Raw genomic sequence first — 18,269 nt, 5'->3', positions numbered from 1 at the left:
CTGAGACAGAGAGGGGAGAGAGAGAGAGAGATCCCGGTGTTTTGTTTTCTGTGGAAAACGGGTCCAAATGGCTCTGAGTGTTTAAGGTTGCAGAAACAGTGGCCAAGCCAAGTGCCTGAAGGACCCCATCCTGTCACTGGGAGTCCAGGCACTTCAGCGAGCGGCATGCTGGATTCATATTCATGGTACGTAGGATTTAAAATTATGAATTTAGTGCTCTCTAAGGTCCAAACGGTTGGAGACCCCGATCTAGATGATACAACTGCTAGATAGACTTAACATTAGCTGAATTATCACCTCAGAATATATTCATAAATGGCTTAATATCAGCTTGGAGAAAAAATTGAGTGGAATGCCACAGGACTTCATCTTAAATAATGTATCGTTCAACATTTTAATAATTACCTGGATGAAGAGAGTTGAGGAGATGATTATCAATTTTTGAGATGATAGAAATATAAACTCCAGTAGCTAATGCTCAGAGGCCAAAAGATTAGAAAGATACAATTATGATTTAACAATGGGCCAAAATGAATGGGGTGAAATTTAATGACTAATGTAATGACTTGTATCATTGGAAGAAAAAAATGAGGAAAAAAAGGCACAAGTTTTGGATCATGGATAGTTTGGCTTTGCAAAAGTACAAATAAAAAAATAACATAATGTTCTTTCAGTAACAAGTTCTTGCCATCAACTCTTGGCAAAATAGAGGTCTTCTTATTTTAGCAGCAAATCAACTCCTTTATCACCTTTACTTATTTTATGTCAATAGAAAACTGCTGTTTGATTTTCCTTGTAGTATGAATTTTACTGAGTCATATCCCACAATTGAAATGGGCATTGTTTCCTGAACGCCACTTTTCCTTGTTAGGCAAGATAGGTCAGATATGGGTGTTACTCCTCTTTAGCTGCTTAGGTCTGAGACTGTGTAAAGGGCTTATTAGCCTAGCTCTGCCCACTCTGGGTAACTCCTCCCCAGTTCTGTGAAGTCATTTTGACAGACCGAATTGCCTCTAAGAAAGGGAAAAAACAACAAGAATGTTATCAGAAAACAACCACCCCCATAAGTCTCTTGGCCAGATTACTTCCCAAAGGGTGGGGCTGACCTGTCTTGCCTAACAAGGAAAAATGGTGTTCAGGTAAACAACACCCATTTTCCCTTGTAAGTTGCGACAGGTCAGGATGGGACATACCAAAGCAGGGTTGTCCTCGGGAGGGTAAAATCGGTCCTGGCCTCCATGGTCTGAAATAACCTGTTGCAGGTCTCATCGTCCAAACACCGCATCCACCAAAGCGAAGGAGTCCAGCCAGTAGTGGCAGATGAAAGGTGAAGGGGACGTCCACTGGCTGTTCTGCAGACCTCCTCTACTGATATCTGTGATGCCCAAGCTGCCATAGTCACCACACTGTGAGTGGAATGCGCCTTGATGCCCCTAGGTACCGTAAGGGGCCGACTGGAAGAGGCTCGAGCTATACATGCCTTGATCCATCTACTTACCTTGGATGGAGTCAACTTCCCTCCCAATGTCGAAGGTTGGAAGGAACAAAAAGAGAGATTCCGTCCTGAGGAATTCAGCAGTCAGTTAGATAGAAATCTTTAAGGCTCTGCGTACATCCTAAGTGTGTCAAGCCTTCTCCAACTCATGGACCAGATGGGGACAAATCCGGGAGAACTAGTTCCTGAGCTCTGTGGAAGGAGGTGTTGACCTTAAGAATAAAGCTTGGGTCCAAGCGTAAAACCACCCAGTGGGGATGGAGGAGACAGAGATCAGGACGAACCAAGAGGGCAACCAACTCTCCTCACTGAAGTAACTGCCACCAAGAATGCCACTTTCAGTTTAAGAAGGTGCAGGCTGGACTTGTCTGAGTGGCTGAAACGGAGGACCGGCAAGGGACTGCAGGACCTTGGGCCAATCCCAAGTAGGGTACCTATGTACCATAGGAAGACAAAGGTTGGTAGCACCTCCTCTGAGGAACTTATGGACAGCAGGGTGCTGAGACAAATCTTCTAATTTCCCACAAGTCAGCACTATGAAATAGTCATCATTTGCCTGCGATGTGTGTTGGGTGCAAGACCCATATCCAGGCCGGCCTGTAGGAATTCCAGAACAGTAGCCACTGAGGCTTGCAGAGGTGACATGTGAGCCTTGGCACACCAATCAGAAAAGGATTGCCATAAAGCCTCATGAATACAGATGGTCGAAGGTCTCCTGGAGGCCTGAATGGTTTTAATCACCTTGGCGCCTTTTAAGATGCCCCACTCAATCGCCAAACTGCCAGATGTAGCCAGTGGGTCTCCGAGTGAAGAAGAGACATCCTCCTCCAAATCCACCAAGGGTGAGCCACTGAGAGGCGCATCAAATCAGAGAGCCACAGCCAACGAGGCCAATAGGGAACCACTAAAATATCACATCGGCTTACTCCAACAAGATTTGTCAAAAAAACGCCAAAAGCAGTAGCAATGGAGGAAAGGCATACAATAAGCTGGAGGTCAGCTGCAACGCAAGGCGTTGGTTCCTTCTGTCCCCTGGGTGAAGCATTTAGTGAAAAAACCTGGGCCAATGGGCATGGGAGGGGGATGGAAAACCAATCTATCCCTGGCAATCCAAATCTGAACGTAATTTGATGAAATAGAGGGGGATATAAACTTCTTTTGGTGAGATCAATGGAGGTCCTGCTAAGCCAGACTGCCTGCACATTATCCCAGCCAGAGATGAATTCAGCTCTGAGAGACAGAGGGAGCCACTCAGCTTATCTGCCCAGGGCGTTTGCTTCTGTCATAATTGATAAGGACCTGGTGGCCCCTTGGCTGTTGATGTGGCTTGTGTGGCAACACTGACTGACATGACAAGAACATGAGACCCAGAAACCTGATGCATAAACTGTCTAAGGCCAAACTGATGGCTCTGAGGTCTAACCAATTGAAGTTATGGGCCTGATCCTCCACAGACCATAAGCCTTGGGCCCCGAGGGAAGCCAGGTGAGCCCCCCAACCTGACAAGGAAACATCCGTTGAGAGGACGAGGCAGGTCCCCACTTTAAAGGATTGTCCTATGGACATAGCTCCAGAGAGCCACCAAAGGAAAGAAAGAAAAAGGTGCTTAGGCAGCTTCACTGTCCAAGGGGAATGACACGACCCCAACCTCTGATGAGGCAACAAGAACCACTTCAGGGACCTGGCATGAAGTCTGGCCCAGGGGACAATGACAATACAGGAAAGCATTTTTCCCCAAAAGGAGAGATAAATGGGCGAAAGGGACAGCTTACTCTGAATGCCCCTAATTATCCCCTGCAGGCTGTCCCACCATTCCTGTGAAAGGAAAACCTGACACACTCCTGTGCCAATAATGGCCCCCAAATGAAGGAGTCGAGTAGAAGGAGTGAAATGGCTCTTATTCCTATTAATGGAAAAACCCCAGACCTACAGAACCAAATTGTGAACTGCAGATCTTGCTGAATCCTTTGAAAGGAAGAAGACATGATTAATATCATTTAAATAACACTGCAAACGCACCGGGAAGGACGAAGTGGTGCTGGTAGAGGAGCCAAACTTTGGTGAAACTCTAGGGGCGGAAGACAACCTTAAAACTGTAATAAGCATCCGACATCTCTGCAAGTCCCCCTGCCGAACGCTCTCTAGAAAGGAAGAAGAGAGTGCATCTTAAAACACCTGTACCCAACATATCATTGAGTCGTTTCAGGTCAATAATAGTTCTCCACACCTCCTCTGAGGTCATGGGGATATGAAAATCCTGAAGTAGAACCCCATCCCCTGTTCGACTAGGGAACCTCTTGAATGGCCCTGAGCTCCAGCGAATGCTGGATAGCCGAGTCTATCAGACTCCTTCTCCCTGCAAGCCTAGATACTGGGCAGGAGATAAGGAACCTTGGAGGAGTGGAGTAGAATTCCAGAGAAAAACCTGATCTAACCATGGAGAAAACCAGGTGTTAGAAGTAAAACGTTCCCATAGGTCCGCAAACCAAGCTAATCGGCCTCCAATGGGAATAGACTGGGTACTAGCACCGGCGACGGTACGGGCAACTTCTTCCTCCTCAAAAGGGCTGATTTGCAGAAACTGCTACTTGCCCTTGCCTGAACAATCCGGAGGAGGTTTCAGACATTGGTAAGAGGTCTTGGATGGGCGGTGGAAGCTGGAACTTGTTTCCCCTCTGAACCGAGGCCGTTTGAAGTATACGAGCAGCCTGAAGCTCTGTCCTCTTGAGAAGCGAATCCTTGAGTTTGACCAAAAAGGGCTCTAGGGCCTCGCCAAAAAGTTTATCCCCTTGGATGGGGGTAGATGCCAACTTCCATTTCCTTCTGCCATCCACTTGCCAGTTGTGCAGTCAGGATATGCACCTGTCCACCACTGAGGAAGCAATGGCTGAGGTGGCGAACCTGGTCCCATGCAGGGTGAGATCAACTGTGAATTCCTTGGTTGCCATGATCTATTGATCCTGGAGGGCTCAGACATAGGTGTAGGAATTCTGTTCTGCAATTGTTTCAGCCACTTGAGCAACGTCCTGTGAAGAACGATGATGCAGTAGAAGCCTTGACCACCCAGGCAGCCGCCAGATGGGATCTTTGGAGTGATTTCTCCATTCTCTTCTCCTCAGCCTTAAGGACATCCTCCGGGTCTGACGAGGAGGAGGCCAAGGCTGCCTCTGGAGCCTTCACTATGGGAACTTGGAGCGTCTTGGTGAGTTCAGGCCCCCTGTGGTCTGAAGCCAGGGGACTGGGTCCTGAGGCTGGTGATTCAAGTTGTGTCTGAATAACTCTCAGGAACAGTCTAGGAGATGGGACCACTTCTTTCCTTACCTCTGGCTCGTCAAGAGAACATCCAACTCCCCAGGAGGAAGTGAGGCAGCTACCTCAATATCTGCATCCCACAGGGTGGCCGTGTTACTTGCCTGGAACAACCAGGCAAGGTTTGAACCAAGGTGGGTTTGAACAACCTGTGAACGTTGGAATCTCGTGGGAGGCTTCATCCGTCAACCTGTCAGATTCTGGCTTGTCAGGTTCCCCCACCAAGGATGGAGCCAGAGGGAGCAGGAGCGTAGTCAACCGCCAAAACAGAAACTGGTTCCTGGAAAAGAAACCTCTTTCCAATAGAAGAGCTGCTCGAACCCAGGACCATCTCTCTGATAAATCAGAAGCTGCAGAAGAATGTCAGGTCACTCTCTGCATGCTTCAATGTGTGAAGGGTGAAGGATGTGTGTTTGTGTTTATTTTTATGGTCATGGTCCTGATGTGCACTGAAGATGGTGTTTGATTTCGTTGTACGAGGTGCAATGACAATAAAAGTAAACTAAAGTGAGATGTCCGGATGGCCATGTCAAGCAGAATTTGCAGGTGACTGGGACATCTGATTCAGAAGGCTCAGCTGGTCTGAATCCAGCAGCAATAGGAAGAAAGGAGCATTCCACCACTTGTCCACTGCACCCACGCTCATGCCAATCAGGGGACCAAGTCTGGATGCTGGTTCAGAAGAAGGTTCAGGCTCCTCCAATCCACTTCACTGATGAGCGATGCTGGAGAAGTAGCACTTGAAGTCATTATGTGGATAGAGGTCTGACACCTTGGCTATCTGCTTCTCTATGGCCTGATGGTGCCTGGAAGCATCCTTTTCTGCTTTAGAAGCCTTCTTCACGAGCTGCTTTCTCTTGGTAGAAGCAGCAGGAGCTACTCTTGGAGGCTTGGCAGCCTTGGAGGCTCTGGTTTCCCTTGGGGCTTCAGCCAACTTGGAACAGCAAGGCCTATTTTGAATGGAAAGTCCTGTGCAAGGAGGAGAGCACACAAAGGGATTTATAATGTACTTCAGAAGATATCTTCTCCATCCCCATTCCAACCACCACTCTCTTCTGCCCTATGTAACTTCAGAAGGATGTTTTAACACTTCCTACTGGGACTCATATCCTCCTGGGCCTAATAGGGCAAATATAGACCAGGCCCGGCTGGAAGCCCAGGGGCCCTGGTCTACCTCGGGATAGGGAAACCAATCCCTCCTCAATCCCCCTACCCTTCGAACTCAGCAACAAACGGGAACCGGGCATGGTGGAGACAAAGGTGCAGGAGTGGCAGGAAGAAGAAGAAGGCCTGGCCTCTGCAAAATGGCCACCAACAGCCTGGGATCTTCAAAATGGCCACCTCTGGCCACGAAGCTTTCCAATTGGCCACTTCTGGTCACGAGGCTCCTTCTTCCTGTGGAAAGTTGAAGCTTCACTGCTCTGCAGTGGCAGAGGAAGCTCCAAAAGCAGTTGCTCGACCACGTGGCTGCTTTCTTCACTGCAGGAGTTGCGATTGGCCCTTCAGCTCTCCAGAAAGCTGTCCGGAAGAGCTTCCTCTTCGTCGCGGAGAGCCCCAAGCGGCTCCTGCAGCTCTGTTAAGTGGGCGGAAGCCTCTGCCCTTGAAGAAATGGCCGTCTGGTTGAACGTACTTTCTCTTCCCCCTGGAGGGTCAAAGCAGGCCCCCATGGCCCTTGCAGGTTGCTCCTGATCACCAGAGCAGCCCGCAGCTGTTAGGCGGTCCCGATAACCAGCTGAGAAGCAGAGCCACCAATTTTAAAAGGGAATGCTGCTAGAGGGTTTTTTTTCCTTTTTGAATGAAATTTCCCCTTGCAAAGTTGCCTTTGGCAAAAAGTAGCCCAAAGGCAGGAGTGGCAAAAATTTGTGTCCTACCTTAGCTAAGGGCTGAGTAGAACTGGAAGGAGTTACCCAGAGTGGGCGGAGCTAGGCTAATAAGCCTTTTACACAGACTCAGTCCTAAGCAGCTAAAGAGGAGTAACATCCATCCTGACCTGTTGCAGCCTTACAAGGAAAATTTACACTACCAGAAATTTGAAAATTCTGCTTGCAAAAAACACAAAAAAATGATCTTCAAAGAAAATAATGCCAGGGCTGGATTGGAATGTATATTATATGTTCTAACAGCAAGGTAATTGACAATCACATTAAACAGAATACCAATACAGATCATATTCTTCAGTTTTTTCTGTACTAGTTCTTAGTACCTTCTATTTTGCCCTTAGCAATTACTTTACTAATCTTAAACCAGTTTTTAATAAAATTTTATGGAAATCTGTACTTCAGAAAATGAAAAATACAAGATAGGAAAGTATGTATCTGTCTCGCACTGAATTTCATTAAAATTCAACTAGGAACAAATATGAATCTATGAAAATGTCAACTTAACAGAATTCAAAATTAGCATTAACTAACTATTATCCAGCTGATGTATATTTAAACTGGTATGTTCTAGTCCTCCCTTAGGCATGAGGTTAGGTGTCTGATTCTGGGATGGTCACTCTTTCTCAGCTCAGGGAAGAAGGCAATGGCAAATCACTTCTGAAAATGCTTCCAAGAAAAATAAAGGGACTTGCCCAGGTAGTCACTAAGAATCAACAGAGTCAAAAAGACAAAATCAAAACAGCCCCCACCCTCAAAAAAAAACCCTCGGCCCTGGTGATTTGTTTATGTCCAATTTGTCTATAAGACCTACCATTTCTGCTCTCGTCATCTTTTTATTTATTTGTAAAATTTATCAGCTGCCCATCTTATCAACAGCAACTTTGAGCAGCTTACAATATTATATGACTCGGTTCATCCAATTTCCTTCCTGGAACAGGATCTCCTTGAAATATATAATGGGGGATAAGGTGTGGCATCCAGTGTCCTGTTTGACTTTTAAATTGTTTGACTGTTTTATTTGATTGTTTGTTTGATTGCTTGACTTTGTAAAACTCCTAGAGAAGTCCAGGAAACGTAGCTGAAAGGGATCAAGACATAGAAGGAATGGCAGAACCCGGGGACAGAGTTAAAAGAAGGATCAGCATACAATCCCGATATAGCCACACACGGACTAAGTCCATCTCTCACCCACCCCTGGAATTCCATTGACCCTTACCTAACTTCAAGCCGGTGATGACACTTAGTTGAGAAGATTCCTATGCATAGGCATTTAATATAAATCAGTGTAATTAGATCTTCATGTGTGAACCCCGTCTTAATAATCTTTATTGTGTAAGCAGACTTAGATACTATTTGGTCTAATTATGTCTGTCTGTAATTCTTTAAATTTTCCCTATAGATGTTAATCTGTTCCTTTATGTTGCTGCAGTCTTATGTAGAAATATACTTTTAACTACTAAATATTTATTTATTTACCAACTGATATAGAGATGCTTCATAAGTAAGTTTGCCCTGCAGGTCTTTCAGTCCTGGAACAGATGGCTGGTTCTATAATCTGAAACCACTGGGGATTATACATGTGCAATGACTGTATGATTAGAGAACCGCTATCTGGATTATGAGGCAAAAGGTCTTATACTACTTCTCTTCTTTGCTCTTTTTCTTACTTTTGCTGCTATTAGTTTAATCAACATTCTACATTTAGAATTCAACCCCCATTTTCCACCTTAGCAATTTTTCTATTATTACATTTGGGGAGCATAGTTTTGGCTTGTTTTTTGCTTGTCAAGTTTTTATTTATTTTTCAATTACAGAACACTTGTTTTTCTCAACACAATAAGCTCCTTTACTATAGGATGTTATCAGTTTTATATGCGTTATTTTCTCTTAATATGGCACTGACTGTATGATGTGCTAGTGACATCTATTCTTTCCTATGCTTTTATCTGTCAACAATGGAAGTGACTGTAGATCCTCTCTTATCTTTAAGCATTTCAGATTCCTGTTTCCAGGGATCCTTGCAGTATCTACATAGAGTATGCACTGAAGTTCATGCTGCTGAAACTGAAAGCAAATTACTTTCAGACCAACATTATGTAAGAGTTGTAAATTTATAATGCCAAATCAGAATTTCTTTCAATATTTTTTATACCAGTCAGGCACAAAGTCTAATCAATATTGTAGAAGGAAAAAGTAATTGTGATTTGTTTTAATATTAGTATTCTCCAAGTGCTCAGATGAAATGGGAAAGCAGACAAATAAGAAAGGAATAAACCAGGATACTGGTTTTTAAAATATTAAAACAGTTAAAATAAGTCACAATTCATTATAGTTTTTCTGTAAAAAAATCTTTCATGCAATACATTTTCAATCATATAAACTTAGAAACAAACTACTGAATCCAGCTTTAGTAAATCATATAACTGGAAGCAGAATATTTCTGAGAGTTTTTATAGATATTTTCTGTAAATCTGGGAAATCTGGACCTGGGATAGGCAGATGTGGTTATTCGATGGTGTTACAGATATCATTGCAAGATGTAAACTGTTCCAAGTAAAACTGCCTTTTGCAACTCACTGATGATGAATTTGTTAATGCCAGTGGTGTTCAAGTTTTTGGGGATTGCATCCAAGGATCCTGTTAATTAATATTTGTATTACTTTTGCTTTCTTTTACAAAAGTTGTTCTATTTCTATTGCAGGTCTTTGTATTTCTTTTAATTTTCTCCAGTTCTTTCACTTCTATTCTGCTGTTTTCAGGTACTGTCACGTCTATTATCTAGAATTTTTTATCTTTCTTGTTGACAATCGTCAACAAGGATATTATGTGGCAGGTTTGAATTCTAAAGTCCCAGAGCACTTTAGCTTCCTCATTTCCATCACTTTCTCTATTTTAATGAACTCACCAGTTCTTGCTTGCCAGCAAATGATTTTCCAGCGCACCACTGTTGCTACTTTATCATGTCATTGTTGTCAGTAAAGAGTCTTAACTCCATTTTTCACCTAGGATGCCTAGGAACTCCAACACCTGCTGCTGTCCTTTATGACCCTTTAACAACTGAGCCAGTATGCATTTGTATAACTTACATCTCATCATATTTTTTATGGGAGAAACGTTCTTTGTCTGACTCTTCTAATGAGATTTGTCCAATATATATACATATATATCATCATCCTCAGAGCATGTAAGTCTCACAACTACAGCAAGTTGAGATTTGTTTTTAAAGACTGTTTTAGTCCAGGATGTCTATCTAGTTTTATATTTTAATTTTATTAAGATTTTTTTGGTTTTGCCCAGAGTCCATTTGAAATGGACAGCTCAGAAAAATCAGCATCATCATCATCATCTTAGGCATTCCCATCAAAACATGTATTTTACTATCTCAGTAAGAATACTTCTTGGCTGAAATGATTACTATTTGTCCAAATTCTTCCCAATAAATTACACCTATTCAGATTAAGGTTCAATGTATATGTAGTATTAAACGTCAGATTCTGTTACTTAGCACAGCATCCTACAGATACTAATTTGAAGTTGAATTAACTTTTAATAACATTTGCTTTATCACAATTAAAATATACTTTTGTTTAAAACTCTTCACAGAAAAGCCATGAGCAGTAGCAATATTTTACTAATAGGTACATTTTAACAAAGTGTTATAAAATCAACTCACGTATCCAATATGATTCATAACCCTGCCAACAGTTTTGATATTTTAAATTTCAGGCTCTCTATAGTAATCTATTTAAATTAAGTATCTAAATATCTAAGATACTTTTAATTTATTTTGAATTATTTCATACTTTATAGTAAAAGGTTCAATATAAACAATAAGAATATTAATATTAGATATTTGTAATTAGCATAATAAAAATTGAGCAACTTAAAACACATATGGTTTATTTCCAAGTGTATAGCTACCAAATGTCTACGATAACTTGTTTTGCTTCACCCAGTTGACAACTAGTTCCATCCATTTAACAATCCTAAATCAACTTACCAAATAACCACAATGTTTTTATTAGGAATAATTCCAGAAAATCACAACAGCTACAAGAACAAATCAGGCACAACACTAGAAAAAATTAAACTTTGGCAATAATATAAGATTGGGAGACCAAACCCGGAGCATATGCAGCAATGGCAAACATGGCAGTATTCATTCAAATAAAAGCCTAAATATTGTAAATTCAAGCAGGAATGACTCCCTTATGTATGACACATCATACAACAAGGCAAATTCAGACAACTGGAATATAGTTTTTAAGAAAACAATAATCAAATCAATCAAAAACAATAATGAAATTAAAGAGATACAACTAATAATCTCCAATGTTTAGTGTGATCAGCAGTTGGGGAAATAAATGAAGGGAATGGGAAGTATTAAAAGTTTTCTTTCGGAATATTTTTACTTAAATTTCACAAGCGATTGTTTGCATTTTACATTGCTTTTCTATCTTTACTATCTTCAGTACTGTGCAATTTCTATTTAAATAATATTGATGAAATAACAAAGTTTAAAAAGCTAATTTCAGACTAGAAAAAACTCACAATATATTTATTAAAAATCAGATTTATTTTTGGTGATATTAAGCATTCATTAACTTTTCTCCCCAATGATAGCGATGTTTCATGTTGATACATGACCATATAACATTTTCACTTTTACTGTATGACCTCAGAAGATAATTGTCTTAAATCAGTCAAATACCACCAATTCTTAGAACTTTGTTCTAAAATTGTACCTAGAGATTCCCTAAAAATAGTTTTTCAGTATATATTTTATCACAGTGTACATTTCTGCCTGTATCTGTATGAGAGTATACAATTACCAAAAACATTCATTTTAATATTTCAATATTTTTAATATGAGCTTGTGCTCATATTAAAATAGTTTTTAAAAAAGATTCCATTACTGGAATTAGAAAAAGGACATTCAAAGAGGGATTTGAATATCATTTTTCAACTTCCCAATATTAATTTCAACTACATAGTACTTATAAAACTGTAAGCAGATATATAAAGATATTGTTACAAATCCTATTTTTTTACAAGGATATTCTTGATCACCAATAATTTACTATATAGATTGTTGTGATTTACTTATAAAATTAATACTCACTGTAACACTGGTAACTCTGAAGTAATCATTTTGTTGCACACTATGACCTGCTAATGTAAGCAAAAAGATATCTTGTAGATGTATCTGTCAATGTCTTCGTAATTATTTTCAAATCCAACCTATAAATAAAACAAATATTAATTAAACATAAATCTGAAGTTAAAGATAAGATCCAAAACAACCAAAATTTAAAAAATCTGGAGAAGAAAGGTTTCTCAATCAGAATTATTTAGTGTTTGGATTGTTCAAAATCAAAAAGGAGCATTTAAGCCAATTTAGATTACATTCCAATCAAACAATAGGTACTGTAATTTACAGTCATGTGAAAAAGAAAGTACACTGTTTTTGAGTTCTATGGTTTTACATATCAGGACATAGTAAAAGTCATCTGGTCCTTAGAAGTTATTAAAAGCAGGTAAATATAGCCTCAAATGAACAACACACAACATATTACACCATGTCATCATTTCTTTTACAAAAAGAAAGACAAAACAGAGTAGTCATGTGTGAAAAATTAAGTACACCCTTACTGCTTCCATAGGTATGAAGAGGTTAAGTAGCAGCCAGTTGTTGATAATCAAGTTCAACTGATCATCAGCAAGTGTGACTACCTCTATAAAAGTCAAAGTTTTGGAGTTTGCTGGTCTCGAGCATTGAGGTGTGTGTTAATTTAATGCCAAAGAGTAAAGAATCAGCAATGATCTTGGAGAAGCAATCATTGCTGACCAACAATATGGGAAAGGTTACAGGCCATTTCCAAACAATTTAAAGTCAATTATTCTGCAGTGAGGAAGATTATTCATAAGTGGAAAACATTCGAGACAGTTAGCAATCTTCTCAGAAGTGGACATTCCAGCAAATCCAAGCTCAAACCGTGCAATGCTAAAAAAAATTGCAAAACATCCAAGTGTTACTTCTCAGACTCTACAGGCCTCAGAGTTAGCATGTTATATGTTAAAGTTCAAATCAGTAAATCAGAGAAAGACCAATTGGAAGAGTTGCCTGGAGAAATCCTCATCTCTCTAAACATGGCAGCACAGCTCAATTTGCAAGGTTGCACCTGAACAAATCACAAGATTTCTGGAACACTATCCTTTGGACCAATGAGACCGAAGTGGAGAAGTTTGGACATAATGTGCAGTGCTATGTTTGACGAAAACCAAGCACAGCATATCAGCACAAACATCTTATATCAACTGTCAAGCACACTGGAGGAGGGGTGATGAGCTTGTTTTGCAGCCACAGGACCTGGGCATCTTACAGTCATTGAGTCAACCATGAACTCCTCTGAATATCAAGGTATTCTAGATTCAAATGTGAGGCCATCTGTTCAACAGCTAAAGTTTGGCCAACAATGGGTCATGAAAAAGGACAATGATCCCAAGCAAACAACCAAATCTACAACACAATAGCTAGACATGAAAACAATCAAGAAGTTACAATGGCCCAGTCAATGTCCAGACCTCAACCTGACTGAAATCCTATGGCCCAACCTCAAGAGAGCTATGCAAATGCCTGCAAACTTCAACAAACCAAAGCAATGTTATAAAGAAGAATGGGGTAAAATCCCCCTACAACTATGTGAGAAACTGATAAATTCATACAGAAAACTATTGCTTAGTTATTGCTACTAAAGGTAGTTCTATTGAATCATAAGATGTACTTAGTTTTTCACACATGGCATTTTCATTTTGGCTTTCTTTTTGTAAAATAAATGATGACATGGTGCAATATGTCATATGTTGTTCATCTGAGATTGTATTTACCTACTTTTAAAAACTGATAAGGACCAGATGATTATGTCCTGATACATAAAACCATAGAACTGAAAGAGGGTGTAATTTATTTTTCACATGACTACATCACTATAATATAACCTAGACATTATTTCATGCATAACTATTTAATTCATTTATTATTTGTGTCATGCCCCTGTCAGAGTCTGAATCTGAGGAGGAAGCCAAACAGCTGACAGGGAATGGGAGTGTGAATCCATTGGCTGTGGAAGAAAATGGGGACAGGCAAAGTCTGGCTGGGCAGAGCAGGGGAGAGATAGAACAAGGAGTTTAGAGGAAGAACCAGGCCCACCCCCTCTTCATCCTAGGGCACACAGGAGGAACGGAGAAGAGAACAATGTGGATTGTGTGGCTTACAGGGGAGGAAAGGACCCCAATTCCCTTCATTATCCACAGCTGGGAAGACAGTTGATAAGAAAGGCAGGCTGCGTGAGCATTCCTGCCCACAAACTTGCACAAATGGAGCTGCATGCACATGTGTGCTTGTCTGCCATTCTTATGGAACCATCTCTCCCCGCACACTGCAAAACCCGAAAGTATGGGGAAGTCTGCCTTAGTTGCCTCCTGTATGGATTACTGCAATATGCTTTACATGGGTCTGCCTTTGAAGACCATCCAGAAGCTGCAACAGATCCAGAATGCAGCGATGTGTACAATTTTAGGTGTTCTGTGATTCACCTGGCTTCTGTACTCTTTTTCTTCACATATACACATATACTATTCCAAAACCAACTAGGGCATTCTCTTGGGAGTTGTGTTTGACCCCAATTGTGTTTCTTTTCCCTTTAGGAGAACAAGCATGACTCATTTCCTTTCTCCTGCTTTTAATTATTGTTTGCATAGCTTTTAACTTATTTCTTTGGGGGTGGGGTTAGAATCAAATTCAAAAGAGATATTTAAGGAGACTCTTTAAAGAAAAAAGCATCAATAGAATATGCAAGCTGAATGAAGATAAGATGGAAATTTAATTATCAATAATATTCAAAACTAGGAATATGTATAGTTATTATCCAACCTTTTCAATTACGTGTGTGTGTGTTCCCAAACCGAGTGTATGTGTGTGTGTTTGTGTGTGATTTGGGAACAAGTTCTCTTTCTATCTATCTATCTATCTATCTATCTATCTATCTATCTATCTATCTATCTATCTATCATCTATCTATCTATGGATGGATAGTTTGGGAACTTCTATGTTTAAATGAACAATTCTGCTGATCTACAATTTATCAGAAACCAATACTATCACATTGAAATTAAAGTAATTTTTTTTGTTTGTGGTATGAATTCTACTTAGAACTAACCATCTATTTTATAGCTTCTATATTTCTCTTTTCTTCATCAGGCATATTAGTGTGCATTAACAGCCAGATCATATATATACAACATTGCTTGTGACCTACTCGAAAGTTGCTATAGCAACCACTGCTTTCAGCAATACATGTTATGCATTTTAAGTACCATCAGAGTGAGTATAACATGCCTGTCATTAACAAGCATAGCTTATAATAGCTCAAAATAAAATATTCACCAAAAGGAAGTATAGTTTTTGATAGAAAAATCATTTAGTTTAATATCTAACTTAAATTATCTTAAGAATATCTACCTAGAATCAAAAATAAAACAATGTACTGGATATAAAAGTCACTTGTGACGGAATATCAACTAGTAGTAAAATTAGAAACTGCAGGTAAACAGCTTGAATTCGAACTCTGAAAGGAAAACAACTAGTGGTACTATACTACAAATAATAGTAAATAACAAGGAAGAATTCGCCTCTACAAATTGTTAGGCTTACATGTTCACTCTTCCCATGACCAGCAAACAGAACAACACTAGGCATTTGTGCAATTCCAGGCTTCCTTAATTAAACTCTATTAAACTACAAGAACAACCTAATATTTATAGTTAGTTGGCTAAACATAGTAACGTTTTTCCTAACCATGAGAGAGGAAAGAAGCTGTGCTCAAGCTTGACATCTCACATAGAACCATTTCTATGTATAACCATAATCATTTAAAAATATAAACACATTAATTAGTACTATAAAAGAAGTTGGGGGTGGCATTTTACTGCCACAATTACATTTAAAAACTGCCAAATTGAAGAAAGAGGGGTTTGAGTCTACCAGACACGAAACTGTATTTTGATGCATGCTGTCTGGCCTGGTCAAAAGAATGGGTGAGCCTTCAGAATAAGACGTTACTTGACTTAGAGGGCCATGAATTAAGGTTTGGATAGCATGGCTATTTATGGTATGATAAAAGTAAAGTTAATGTTGATTTTAATAATTGTTTTGTTAGATGTACCATACTACAAGTTTGGAATAAATATAAAACAAGGCTCTCTACGAAGTTGCCTCTTTGGGTGGCGCCCCAAGAAGCTTTATTTAGAAAAGAAATGGTGGCAAAGCCAAACTGGGTGATGTATGCTAAAATTTTATCTTTCAACTCCGGTGACCCAATATTAAAGCAGAGGAAAGAACTTGAACCAGAAGGTTATATTTGCCATTGGGTTTATTTATCAACAACTGAAAGAAAGATTTAAATTGGATAAAAAGTGCTATGGATTTAACTTTGTTAAAAATGAATTGGAAACTTTACTAATGAAAACAATGAACATATTATTGCTAAGATCTATAAAATGTTATTGAAACTCAATTTGGAAAATGATCATGTAAAGTATTGTATGATTCAATGGGGGATATAATGTGATGCTTGAACAATGGGAAAATATGTGGACAAAGGGTTTTAAATTTACATTAAATTATAATCTAAAAGAAAATCTCAGTAATATGATGCATTGCTGTTATTTAACACCAAATAAGTTAAGTTAAAATGTATGAAGGTATGTAAAATGAATGTTGGAAGTGATGGGACTTTTTATCATCTATGGTGGACATGTGATAAAGCAAAACAAATTTAGAGTATGATTCATATTTTAATACTGAAAATTTTGAAAATGAAGATAAAGATGAAACCAGGATTTTTCCTTTTGGGCCTAATGTCAAAAGACCTGGAGAAAAAAATTAGAACTTTTGTTACCATATACATTGACAGCAGCAAGATTTTTGTATGCACAAAAATGGAAAGACATTTCGATTCCCACCATGGACGAATGGCTGCAGAAGTTGATGGGAGTTGGCTGCAATGGCAAAATTGACTATTTTGATTAAAGAAAATAATGTGAGTTTTTTTTCCCACATGGAGACTGCTTCTGAACTTTGTGCTCCAGGTGGAAAAGAATGCAAGTTTGATTTTGAGTTTCACTGATTAAACTGATAGATCCTTACAGAAATAGCTAGTTTATATTATGAAAAAAAACAAAAAGTTGTGATTGATGTTAATGCCTTATTTTACTGCAATAGAGAGAGTTGAAAGTCAATGTTTCTTTTTCCTAATCCTTCCTCACTTCTCTTCCCCCCTTCCTCCCCAGTTTTCCTATTTACTTTTGTATTTTGTATCTTATTTTATCTTACAGCTCAATAAAAATGTAAAAGTGAAAAAAACCTGTCAAACTGTTGCTATTTGACAACTGCTCAAAATGAATCCTGAACCCCCTCTCTAGCTCCAAGGAAACTGATGTACCTAATCTATCAATACTTTTCATGTCTAGGAAGAAGAACAATGCTCCGAATTTGGTTGCTTTCTTACATATGTTTCATTACTGACAGACTAGATAACATCACCTGTGGGGGAGTGGGGTTTGCTCTCAATTAATATTATATTAGCTTGCTCTGTCAGTATCAATAGGAGTGGCGTTTGGGCCACTTACTGTTAGCTTGTTTGGCAGTTCCTTGATTGGGGTATTGTTTACTTCTTGATTGTTGATCTGATGTAATCTTGGTGTTAATCTATGCCCATAAGGATGTTAATTGCTGGTGGGGAAGAATTTTGATCTGTTATCTTTTTGGTTTATTGATTGTCTGTTTGCACAGTACTGATGTCCAATTTGTCAAAATGCCAGTCTTCTGAGAATTCTCTAGTGTTTTTGGAGTTGATTTGGTTAAGGATGGTCACAGCTTCCCAATTGAAACTATAGTTAATCTGTCCACATGCTATAAAAATAAAAGAGTTCATCGTGTTTTTTGACAGCTAGTTGATGCTCATTAATACATTCTGTTAGTCCATTCAACCCAAGGCTTTGGAATTTGGGCCTTCTGGTTGACAAGGTTCTTCAACCTTTAGCACTGTCCCAAGATGGACCTGGTGCACAATTGGAGATCTTCATCAGGACCAAGGAACCAAGAACAGCACGTGGAGTTGCATCTGAGTAATTTCTTGTTGTTTTCCTACAAAAAAATCTTACAAGACTAAAGCAATTATCTGCCCTATAATTTCTTGCAAACTGCTGTGGGGAGGGGGTTCCATCTTACTTTTTTCCTGCCTACCAGACATTCCAAGCTATGCTGTCTCTTAGCCCTCTGGGAAAGAGTTCTTTCCTTTTGCCACTCCATCACATTCTCTTGGTTTCGTAATTCTTGCTAGAAGAGCAGATGGCAGCCTTGGTTAGGAGGGCCTTTGCACAGCTTTAGGTGATACACCAGTTGTATCCATTTCTGGACTGGGAGGCTTTGCTCACAATCATCATGCCCTTATAACCTCTCGTTTGGATTACTGCAATGCTGTGGTAGAATGTAGTCTAGAGGCTTCCCAGAGGGCAAAGGAGTT

General features: G+C 39.5%; 1 protein-coding gene across 2 annotated transcripts in view; it reads right to left on the bottom strand.

Moving 5' to 3' along the window:
• Positions 1–18,269, bottom strand: part of STAG1 (STAG1 cohesin complex component) — a 189,393-nt gene that overhangs the window by 128,556 nt on the left and 42,568 nt on the right. For both annotated transcript variants that reach the window (XM_087933066.1, XM_026701353.2), the window contains exon 2: positions 11,807–11,925. In XM_087933066.1, coding sequence (XP_087789192.1) covers positions 11,807–11,835 — 29 coding nt within the window. In that variant the 5' untranslated portion in view covers positions 11,836–11,925. The remainder of the gene's footprint in view (positions 1–11,806; positions 11,926–18,269) is intronic.

Source organism: Pseudonaja textilis, chromosome 4, assembly GCF_049901715.1.
Source record: "Pseudonaja textilis isolate UNSWEBS1 chromosome 4, rPseTex1.2, whole genome shotgun sequence".
NCBI lineage: Eukaryota > Metazoa > Chordata > Lepidosauria > Squamata > Elapidae > Pseudonaja > Pseudonaja textilis.
This window is presented reverse-complemented; position numbering and strand designations above follow the sequence as displayed.